General features: G+C 41.3%; 1 protein-coding gene across 2 annotated transcripts in view; it reads left to right on the plus strand.

Annotated features, from left to right (window-relative positions):
• The window catches only part of TRPA1 (transient receptor potential cation channel subfamily A member 1), a 51,228-nt gene that overhangs the window by 4,381 nt on the left and 34,529 nt on the right, over positions 1-12,318 (plus strand). For both annotated transcript variants that reach the window (XM_047783762.1, XM_047783763.1), the window contains exons 2-7: positions 2-161; positions 653-828; positions 5,432-5,539; positions 9,522-9,630; positions 9,812-9,957; positions 11,474-11,610. In XM_047783762.1, the coding sequence (XP_047639718.1) occupies positions 2-161; positions 653-828; positions 5,432-5,539; positions 9,522-9,630; positions 9,812-9,957; positions 11,474-11,610 (836 nt within the window). The remainder of the gene's footprint in view (position 1; positions 162-652; positions 829-5,431; positions 5,540-9,521; positions 9,631-9,811; positions 9,958-11,473; positions 11,611-12,318) is intronic.

The following is a 12,318-nucleotide window of genomic DNA, read 5'->3' on the forward strand; positions in this document are numbered from 1 at the left end:
GGTGGTTTTTGAGGAAAGTGCATGTGGTTTACAAAACTTTTTGAAGAAACGAAAGAGACTTAAAAAATATGATGATACGAACGCCTCCCCTTTGCATCACGCTGCAGAAGAAGGTCAAGTGGGGCTGATGGAGATGATTGTCAGTGACTCCTCCTGTGAAGGTAACGGGATGCTGCAGCGAGTGCTCCATAAACCCATCATCCATTAGACTCATTGGCAAGTGAGGAATGAAGTGATGCTGGATGGTAGATTAGCTCCCAGTTATCAAGGACCTGAGTATCTCACTTAGGAATGTGGTTTTCCCTCGAGTCTCATGCTCCTCAATTTTTTTTTCCACTGAAATGCTAGAGAGGAGGGAGTTCCCATTGCAGCTCAGTGGTAATGAATCCAACTAGTGTCCATGAGGACTGAGGTTTGATCCCTTACCTTGCTCAGAGGGTTAAGGATCCAGCGTTGCCGTGAGCTGTGGTGTAAGTCACAGAGGCGGCTCATCTCTGGTGTTGGCTATGGCTCTAGTGTAGGTCGGCAGCTGCAGCTCCAATTCAGCCCCTAGCCTGGGAACTTCCATATGCCACAAGTGAATAGGTGTGTGCAGTAGGTGTTGAATATGGTCCAAGCAAAATCTAATCCACATTTTGCTGTCTTTTCCTAGTACTGAATGCAATGGATGATTATGGAAATACCCCTCTGCACTGGGCTGCAGAGAAAAACCAAGTTGAAAGCATTAAGTTTCTCCTTTGCAAAGGAGCTAATCCAAACCTCCGAAACTGCAACATGATGGCGCCCCTGCACGTGGCTGTGCAGCGCTTGCACAACGAGGTGATGAAGGTAAGGCTGCTGGCGGCTTCTGCAGCACCAGCGACCATCACGGGTGAGCCGGGCCCACATCCAGCTGTGTCTGCTGGACCAACGAAATACAGTGATTTCAACGTGGGCTTTTCTTCTGTCCAGTTGATAATGCAAGTGAAGATGATGATGACAATGGGAATCATGATAACAACAGTCTTATCTTCATGGACTAGTTCTCTCAAAGAGCGTTCTGTGCTTTTGTTTTTAAAATCCTCATTTCAAAAACATCTAAAAGCTAAGACTATTATTTTCCCTATTTCGTAGCTGAGAAAACTGAGAGAATTAACTAACTCGCCTAATTATCACATAAGAGCTAGGTGGTAAAAGCAAGAATTAGGAATTTTGTTCTCATTTTTATGTTTTGCAGGTCAAGACTTTACTGCTTTTATCTGGCTGATTTAATGCTCCAAAGGAAAAAGGTGTTGAGTGCTTCAGTGAAGACAGGAGACATAATTATGATTAATTGTTTTGGTTAGAGTGGATGACATGCCTTGGTGGATGGCATGTCTTAACGGAAGACATAATACTATTGGGAAATTTCTCATTTTTTCAAGAGCATGAGTTTGGTCAAACAGGAAGCCTTGGTAAATGCCTAAAGGTCTTTAGGTCATGGCTTTTACACTACATCTCAGAGTCTCATGGACTCACTAGAAAACACGCACATTGACTTAAAGAGAAAAGCAGTTTGCAAACAGCATGTTCTAGAAATTCATTTCTAAGGTAGGCATTTGGAACTTCTAGTAAGTTTTCCTGCAGAAACAATGTTGTGAAAGATGACTTGGCTGTAGCTCCGAGCCACCTGTTTCAGTCAGTTCTGGCTGCTGTCACACGATGCCATGGACCAGGTAGCTTACACAACATTGTGGAGATGGGGTTGCCCACGATCAAGGCCCTTGGCAGATTTGGTGTCTGATGAGGGCCTGGTTCCTGGTTTGTAGTTGGCCTTTGTTTCTCTGTGTCCTCATGTAGCAGAAGGGTCGAGAGAGCTTTCTGAGGTCTCTTTTACAAAGGCACTGATCCCATCCAGGAGAGCTCAGCTCTCCTGACCTAATCACCTTCTCAACGTCCCACATGCTAGTACCACCCCACTGAGGATTGGGATTTCAGGGTATAGAATTTTGAGGGACAAAAGCATCCAGTTTATCATCGCACACCCCAAACCTGCTTTGCTTACAAATCGCCAACGAGATTTCCAGGGTGTCCACGAGCTCCATGCTCCCTTTAGCCCAAATGCCTTCCTCTCAGCCCCCTGAGTCCTTGGCTCCTTTAAGGCAGGCATAGAGGGTATGAGAGGAGCCCCCTTCCCACTGTCCCCTTATGCCTCATGTGTAGCTTTGCCATAATTCTCAGCATAGGCTATTGTAATTCAAATGTTCACGTGCTATTCTCCTCCTCTGACTGGTTATCCTTGAAGGAGGAGCTGGGTGTGACCAACCTAAATATCTCCAGTCATCAACACTCAGCTGGTAAATGATGACTCTTGAATGACAAAAATGTGTTACTAGGCATTAGGGTCGAAGGAGAAGGGGAGAGCTTAGGTGTTAGTGCCTAAGAAGATGAGTCCGAGCAGCTCTTGGGGCGGTTAGGACACAAAGGCCTTTGATGACAGGCTGCTTGTCTTTTCCATGGTCTACACTAGTCACATGCTACTTCTGTATCATCTGGGTCAGGCTCCTAGGGACACCCCACCTCCAGCGGGCCCCCCCCACCCCCCGCCCCCGTGATGCCACATATTTCCCCAATGAACTCCTGTGCTTCCTCTGAAGCCTCTTTTCCTCATTAAGCCCATTGACTTAATGACTCTTGGCTCTGAAAGCTTGGTTTGGGAATTCAAAGGCGGGTAACAGTTAAAAAAGACTGTTGTTAATGATAAATCAGACATCATCAGACTAACAAAGAAAGGTAGGTATCACATAGAAAAGAAAGTCTAGAAATAATCTCATAACTGATTTATAACCTGGGCAGTGGATAGAATGAAGATTTTTCCTGGGTGAAAAAAAGAAGAAAAAAAGAAAAAAAATAGGGTGATAAGGGATCAAAATTAGTTGTCTCTCCTTTGCTTGGTCTTAACCAGCCATAAAACCTCATCAGAAAATACTGTCAAACCCTCCTGCTTTCAGAGATGGAAAGAGCAGAGGAAGGAAGAGGAGGAATTTTGACATGTCTCTGTGTGCTTACAAACTGCAGGCCCGCCTCTCCCATTTATGGCCAGGAGTTAGGCTGTTCCCCACTAGCTCTTGCCAATTTCTTTTTTCTTTTCTTTTTCTTTCTTTCTTTCTTTCTTTCTTTCTTTCTTTCTTTCTTTCTTTCTTTCTTTCTTTCTTTCTTTCTTTTTTTTTTTTTTTTTGTCTTTTTAGGGCCGCTCCCGTGGCATATGGAGGTTCCCAGGCTAGGGGTCAAATCAGACCTACAGCTGCTGGCCTACACCACAGCCACAGCAACGAAGGATCCAAGCCATGTCTGTGACCTACACCGCGGCTCACGGCAACGCCAGATCCTTAACCCACTGAGCGAGGCCAGGGATCGAACCCACAACCTCATGGTTCCTAGTGGGATTCTTTTCTGTTGTGCCATGACAGAAACTCCTCTTGATAATTTCTAATGCTTCTCCATTGTTCAGCCTTCCCTAGACCTTCCCCAGCTGCCTTGTGGTTGTAAAGTAAAAAATTGTCACCCATGTGCCACCTCAAGTTCTTGTAGGATACCAGTTTTATGCATAGTGTTCCCTGGGGCACACGGGACCAGCTGGCCTTGCATCTCAATAGCCAGCTGGCCCTAGTCCTTGGGGCTTTACCTCCAAGCATCCAGTCCGACTCTCTCTTGAGGCTTCCTGGATTCTCATCACAGGGACCTCCGGAGCCCTCGCCTGTGGGCCTCCAGCCTTGCCTGGGCATGCCTGAGCTGGAAGTGCATGCACAGTTTAGTTGCTCTCTCTGGGCCCTCTGCCACTTATAAATGAATCCAGATTTAGGAAAGATTATGCTAATGGTAGTGAGCACCAACACCCTAATGGATGCTCCAAACCATGACCCATGAGTCAAGAGGGGGAAGAGATTACAAAACCTCTCCTTAAAGGCTTGGGGAGATGACTTCACATGTGAATCCAGAGTTTGTTAAGAACTGAACACAAAGCCTTCAGTCCACAGACCAAACCATGCATTCTCATTTTCCATCATCGATAATTTCTCTGTATCTTCTTATGGACTAAAATTTCAGTGTCATTTTCCTTTCTGAGCAGAGCAAATTAGGAAGCCTAATTCGTTTGCTGACACTCACTTCAGGACACATTCTCTTAACAAGGGGTTCTGCGTGTCTTTTTTTTAAGCCAAGGTTTTCAAGAAACAGCTTGTTTAATAAATTCTCTTAAAACAATTTAATTGCAAGCACATGCTGTAATTTTATCAGCCTTGCTACAAGAGAAAAGGCCTCTAGTAGGCCGGCTCAAAGATTTTTTTCTTTGGGAGAATTCCCATTGTGGCTCAGTGGCTTAAGAATCCAGGATATGGGTTTAATCCTTGGACTCACTCAGTGGGTTAAGGATCTGGTGTTGCCATGAGCCGCGGTGTAGGCCAGCAGCTACAACTCAGATTCGACCCTAGCCTAGATCCTAGACCAATAACCAGCTGGAAATCAACCAAGTGAGGGGGTAGCAGGTCTTTGGTTAAATTCCATCAGAAAAATGATTGAATCATTTTTATCAGGAATGCTTATTTCTTACATCATAGAAAAACTTTCTGTTCCAGACTTAGTTTGAATTGATTAAGTTAAGCTATACTTGTGTTACATTAGACTCTCTTTTCTCTTCTGGAGAGAAGGGAGTTTTAATTGACATTTCCCAGGATACTTGCAATCTAGGTAAAAGAAAAATAACTAGATGGAAAAAGGAAGCCATCCCCCTCTCTTCCCTCCCTTTTATATGTTTTTTTTTTTTTTTTTTTTTTGCTTTTTAGGGCCGCACCTGCAGCATATGGAGGTTCCCAGGCTAGAGGTCTAATTGGAGCTACAGCTGCACCACAGCACCAGCAACGCCAGATCCGAGCTGCATTTGTGACCTACATGCACCACAGCTCACAGCAACGCTGGATCCTTAACCCACTGAGCGAGGCCAGGGATTGAACCTGCAACCTCATGGTTCCTAGTTGGATTCGTTTCTGCTGCACCACGACGGGAACTCCTCTCCCTCTCTTCTTTCTTTACATCCCTTCCTCCTCTACCACCCATATGTTCCAAATGGCTCCACCATTTACTTTTGGTAGATGTTGGTTAATATAACTCAGTACAAGTGAAGAGTGTTCAGTGAGCAATGGTTAGTATCTACATTTCTTAGTCTTTTTCCAGTTCTGCAACTCCATGTTGCCTTGGAAGATGTGATATAGAAATCACCACTATTTCATCTATTTAAGAAATTCATATAGTACCCACTCTGTAGATGGTTTCGTGCCAGATTCTGTGGGAGAGCAATGAAAACAATGAATAAGGACATGGTACCTGGCCTCTGAGAGGTTTCAGTCTAGGGGAAGACAAATGTCCTATTTGGAAACCTATAAATTAACTTTTTGATCATTATCCCCTCTTTCTGTAGGTCTTGATTGAGCACAGCAGTACGGATATTAATCTGGAAGGAGAAAATGGCAATACAGCTCTGATAATCGCGTGTTTCACGGATAATAGTGAAGCAGTGGAGCTTTTGGTTTGCATTTTATTCATATGTTTTTCTATTTTCTTTATCTTTTAATTCAACATGAATTTTCTTTATTTACAACATCTGTCAGTTCTCTGTGTTTGGGTATATGTACACCCCCTTCTGTCTTAAATGGGTCTGAGATGGCTTATCGAAGACTAAGAGGAAAGCATTAGGGAAAATATGAAAAAGTCAAAGTGAAAAGAAAATAAAAGAGAGGAAAAATTAAGGTGAAGCTGGTGGGCAGTCTAGAACACAAAATACAGAGCATAAGGGCCTGTATGTTCATAAAGGGAGACCATTTATGGCTCTGAGCTTCTGAAGAGTCAATGGAAAGATGACTATAGCCATATGCAAATTTAAAATAAAAGCCAAGAGAAACACAGCCAGACCTGTTCCCAAGGCAAGAAGAAATTGCTGCCATGGGTTCTCAGAAAGAAAGCTCTGTATGATATAATGACTAAGGGCCTTGTAAGCCACAGCCCTAAAAGCAAAGCCAGACTTCTCTCCTGTGAGACTTACTGGGGTGGTCCATAAAACCCTGGAGATGCCCACCAGAATGGCTGAGTCCTGCTCCAAGAAGTACCCTTTCTGCGTGTGGTACCAGAGCCCCAGCAAATAGCTGTCTTTTAAATATTTCTTCATCACATGTACAGTATTCAGGCCAGGTTCTATATTTTTCACACCTGAATTTCCCTCTCCACCATCCCAGAAAGAAAATGAAATAAAAGAATTTCAGAATATCTGCGGGATATTTCCATTTACAAATATGTTCTAATGTACTTACTGTATACTTGGATGAAAGGATATCTTCCTTATAAGCTATCATGATTGGACCAAAAAGAGAATAAATAAGTTAACTAAAACTCAAACCAAGAATTTAGAAAAAGCACCCCAAATGAACCAAAAGAAAATTGGAGTAAAGAAACACTGAAATGGAAAACAGAAAATAATGCTTTTAGAATTAGTTGATAAAGCGAGTTACTTCCTTTGGAAAAGATAATAAAACAGACATAGTGACAGCAAGTCTAACCACAAGGGAAAAAGATAAAGCCCAAATCAACAATATTAGGTGGGGAATTTTAAAATGACAATAGGTCATTATGCACAGTCCTAACCGAAAAAAATTGAAAATGCTTTTTTAATGGATAAATCTCTGAAAGTAATTAAAATGTCAAAATTGACTTAATGATCTGTAGGGAACCATAACAAGTAAAAAATGTATCCAGCTAATGGTATATGCTTTTATAAATTTTACAAATTCTTTCATTTATTCATTTATTTATTTTGGCTACATTCCCCCTCACCCCTTCACACGTAGAAATTCCCAGGCCAGGGATCAAACCCATGCCACAGCAGTGACCCTAGCCACTGCAGTGACAACGAGGGATCCTTAACCCGCTGCCCCACCAGAGAACTATAAGTTCTTTCAAACTTTCAAGGGAAAAGTTTCCATTTCAGGTAATAACCTTCCTATGGCACAAGAAAGCTTGTAGATTAATTTTATGAAGCGGGCATAATAATTCTAAAATCTGAGAGCCCCCTCCAAAGAAAAATGTAAATTGATTTCGCATATAAATAAATATAGATGAAAGTCTCAAAAATACTAGCACTTAATTCATCAGAATAGCTAAAAGAAATATGACACAAATGAACTTAATTACAAAAGAGGAATAGACCCAGAGACAGAAAACACATTTGTGGTCACCACAGGGGTAAGTGGACAGAGAGAAGGAGACTTTAGTAGGTTGGGATTAATACACATACACTACTATATATAAACAACAAGGACCTAGAGGGAACTACACTCAATATTTTGTAATAACCTATAAGGGGAAGAACCTGAAAAAGAAAAAATATATATGTACACACACACATATGTAACCGAGTCATTTTGCTATACACTTGAAACCAACACAACATTGTAAATCAACTGTACTTCAATTAAATAAAAAGTAACACTTAATACCAGGTTGGCCTTATCCAGGGAATGTACAGACAGTTCAGTATTAAATTAGATTATAACCCATCAATTGACCTGAGCTGACAAAGCATATTATAGCAATCTAATTTATCTTTAAATGGATGTAAAATTATCTATAAAGTATTCTTACAGATCTATAAGAAAAAGGCATTGCTCCATAAAAAAATGGCAAGGGACACATAAAATTTTTGTAATGTCTCTAATAATCAAAAAGACACATGCTAAAACAATGAGGTAATATTGTTTTTCATCGCTTAACTTCAATGAATGAAAAAATCCTTATTGTTTACAGTGATGGAGAAATTTTAATGAGTCAGGGACTTCATACACTGTTGGTGTGAATACTTTTTGACTCACTAATTCTCATTCTTGGAATACATCTCAAGAAGATAATTAAAGCTATCACTGGTATCAACATCAACATTATATATAGCAGAGAAAACTGAGAAAATTGAAACTCAATATTGGATTCATTACATAAAATTTGGTATACCCCCAAATGGAATAGGTACTTGATAAAATCATATAATTTAAGAATATTGTTAGGTAAAATACTTTTTGAAATGTAATCACATAATATATACATTAATGGATAAATAGCTGAAAGTAATTTTTTTTTAAGAGCTGCACCCCTGACTTATGGAGGTTCCCAGGCTGGGTGTTGAATCAGAGCTACAGCTGCTGGACACATCCACAGCCACAGCAATGCTGGATCCAAGCCGCGTCTGTGACCTACACCACAGTTCACGGCAATGCCAGATCCTTAACCCACTAAGCAAGGGCAGGGATGGAACCTGCACCCTAATGGATACTAGTCAGATTCGTTTCTGCTGCACCATGATGGGAACTACCATAAATGCAAAGAAATAAGACAAAACATATTACTTTCTAAAATGTAAAACCAATGTAATTTCTCTTTTTCTAGAAAGTGAAATTATAGGTGGTATTTTCTTCTTCACACTTTTCTGCTCTTTTGAAAATCTCTTGTGATAAAATGTACTTAAAACTGAGATCCAGTGATCTATAGAAAATGATAGTTGAAAGTGATTGACTCAGAGGTAATATACCATTCAGTTTTTTTAACAACTTCTAAATAGAGAACTTTCATTAATGAAAATGTCTGATTTTCATAGTTTAACATAAGTGCTGGTCAAATCATTTGTTCATTGCAGAATTGAAAGGAAAATAATCTGGGAAATATGACTTTATTTGTATAAGGAATTGAGAATGGATATAGGAGGAGTCATGATAATGTTTTTTAAAAAATCTCTTGGAGTTCCCTTTGTGGCGCAGTGGTTAACGAATCCGACTAGGAACCATGAGGTTGTGGGTTCGATCTCTGGCCTTGCTCAGTGGGTTAAGGACCCGGCGTTGCCTTTGAGCTGTGGTGTAGGTTGAAGACGCGGCTGGGATCCTGCGTTGCTGTGGCCCTGGTGTAGGCCAGTGGCTACGGCTCCGATTAGACCCCTAGCCTGGGAACCTCCATATGCCACAGAAGCGGCCCGAGAAATAGCAAAAAGACAAAAAAAAAAAAAACCCAAAAAACTCTTTAGTTCCACAGAAAAATAGGCTGACTTTAGTTTGCTGGGGGAAGCAGTTTGATATTTTGATGTCTATGTTGTTACTTCATCGTTAGAAAATATAAAGAGACCAGGGCACTATATCCAACCACTTGTGATAGAACATGATAGAAAATTTGGGAGAAAGAATGTATATATGTGTATAATTGGGTCACTTTGTTGTACAGCAGAAATTGACAACTAAATCAACTATAATAAAAATTTTTAAAGAAAGAAAATGTAAAGTGTCTCTATTTCAGAATCTTAGCCTAGTTCCAAAATTACCTTCTTGCCTAGATTTTATATCACAAGAAGCTTTTCCACATAGTTTTTCAAAGGCACAGAGTAGTGAAAAGGTCTAGGAGAGGCATATAAATTCTTGCCCATTCTTGTCATCTGAGGCTTAATGTGTGTCATTTGACTTGTTTTGTCCTTTCTTTTCTTCCAGTTAAATAAAGGAGCCAAGCCATGTAAATCAAATAAGTGGGGATGCTTCCCGATTCACCAGGCTGCATTCTCAGGTGCCAAAAAATGCATGGAAATAATATTAAAGTTTGGTGAGTAGAGGCTTTCCTCCATTATATAATATAAAGATGCCTATTCTGGTGGATGCTACTAATTTGAAAAATAGTTAATAGAAGTCATATGTGGGCATCTAAGTCTAAAAACCTTTTCTTTAAAAAATTCCTTTTATTTCTTTATGATATGTATGATGTTGAATTTTATTTTCTCCTACAGGTGAAGAGAATGGGTACAGCAGAGTAGCTCACATCAACTTTGTGAACAACAGGAAAGTCAGCCCTCTCCACATGGCTGTTCAAAGCGGTGACTTGGAAATGATTAAAATGTGCCTGGACAATGGTGCCCAGTTGGATCTGATGGAGGTAACGGTTCATATTCTCCCCAATACCCTTTTTTTTTTTGGCTTTTTAGGGCCACACCTCTGGCATATGGAAGTTCCCAGTCTATAGGGGTCAAATTGGAGCTATAGCTGCTGCCTACACCACAGCCACAGCAACTCGGGATCCGAGTCACATCTGTGACCTACACCACAGCTCACAGCAATGCCAGATCCTTAACCTACTGTGTGAGGCCAGGGATCGAACTTGCAACCTTGTGGTTCCCAGTTGGATTCATTTCCGCTGCGCCATGACGGGCACTCCCTCCTCAATACTTTGACTGTAGAGTTGTCATACGTTGTTTGCCAAAATGCTTGACAGCTCTTTGACATTTAATTTAGATTGAAATAATATTATTTCCTGCTGTTCATGCAGAAGCAGAACAAGAGGTTCTCCCAAATTTTAATCTATCTAAAGAATTTCGAGAGCTATGAAGACAATTGTAAACACAAATACAGATATAGTAAAGATAATGACACTGTTGTCAAAAGCACTGACAGGGCTGTCAAGAGCTGTCAGGTGGCAAGGAAGGAAAATTGCTAGTTATGGTTTTCATACTGCTGCCTTTTGATAGCTGAATCTGATTACTGTTCACCATCTTAAATTCCATATTCCTTAGGAGTTCCCATTGTGGCTCAGTGGTAAGGAACCCAACTAGTATCCATGAGGATATGGGTTCGATCCCTGGCCTCGCTCAGTGAGTTAAGGATCTGGCATTGCCATCAGCTGTGGTGTGGGTCATAGATGAGGCTCAGATCTGGTGTTGCTGTGGCTGTGAGGTAGGCCAGCAGCTGCAGCTCCAATTTGACCCCAGCCTGGAAACTTCCATATGCCATGAGTGTGGCCCTAAAAAGCTAAAAAGAAAGGAAGAAAGGAAGGAAGGGAGGGAGAAAGGGCCAATCAGAGATACAGAAATTTCAATGAATGACATCACTGGCATCAGTGAAATTGAAGCTCAGACCTAGTGTGTGACTTGTCTCTCTGTTTTGGGTCAGAAACCTCAAGTGGAGAAATGCCAGGTAACTCATGAAGTGCCTAGATTAAGGGACTTGACCCTTAGCCTGGGAATTTCCATATGCTACAGGTACACCCCCCCAAAAAAAATAAATAAATCAAGGAGTTCCCATCATGGCGCAGTGGAAACGAATCTGACTAGGAACCATGAGGTTGTGGGTTTGATCCCTGGCCTCGCTCAGTGGGTTAAGGATCCAGTGTTGCCGTGAGCAGTGGTGTAGGTCACAGACACAGCTCGGATCTGGCGTTGCTGTGGCTCTGGCATTGGCCGGCAGCTACAGCTCCAATTGGACCCCTAGCCTGGGAACCTCCATATTCCGAGGGTGCGGCCCTCAAAAAAAAAAAACAAAATAAAAATAAATAAGTAAAATTTAAAAATTGCATATTCCTTGATTTCATTGGCCTGGGGAGAAAAACAACTGTTTAGGTGTGATCCTGAAATTGGGGCTTCAGTATTGATTGATGCTGATATCAAAACTCTTTACAGAAAGGGAAGTGCACTGCCCTTCATTTTGCGGCCACCCAGGGAGCCACCGAGATTGTTAAACTGATGGTATCATCCTATTCGGGCAGCCAGGATATTATTAACGCCATGGATGGAAATCAGGAAACGCTGCTTCACAGGCAAGTCTCCTATCTATCCTTCTGCAGACAGATTTTTAGTCTTCATGTCCTTAATTATACCCTGCAAGGAAAAGTTAGCACTTACAGTAGCAAGTAGGTTTCTTTTGTGGTTCAAAAGAAAAGAGCAGAGATAACCAAGATCCTATGGTTCAACTGGAATCTCTATGTTCCCCTGGAATAGAGTAGAATGTTAAGTAGATGTTCATAGGATAACACCTCCAGTGGAATATTCTGGATCAACTCTTAGACTAGGGCTTCTAGGCTCAAGATACATTTCCTACATGCTCAGGAGGTCAACATACATGGCTTTTTAAGCCCTTTCTAATCTGTTCTGGTTCCTCTTGTGTGTCCTATCCTCATTTTCAGTGAAGGTAATGAGGCAGATAAACACGGAAGGTCCACTTGTCCTACTCTATGTCCATTTCCACTTAGACCCACAATTACACATAAATGTTCTCAGGACACATGTGTATCTTTAGGGATTGAGAGCCAAGCTCCAAAGAAAATAAATACTTTTGTTGAATTTAACAGAAAGACACATCAGAGAAAAGCCTCTGAAACTGTAGGCTTTACTAGCTTCTAGGACAGGAAACAGGCAGTGTAGACTGAGTTCAGTTCTTGGGGAAGACAAGACTGAATGTTCCCTACCTGTATGAGTGAAAGAGGTGGCTCAGACAAGCCTTCTCTGTCTCTCTCTGTCTTTCTGTC

The sequence above is a fragment of the Phacochoerus africanus genome, chromosome 6 (assembly GCF_016906955.1).
Source record: "Phacochoerus africanus isolate WHEZ1 chromosome 6, ROS_Pafr_v1, whole genome shotgun sequence".
In the NCBI taxonomy this organism is placed as follows: Eukaryota; Metazoa; Chordata; class Mammalia; order Artiodactyla; family Suidae; genus Phacochoerus; species Phacochoerus africanus.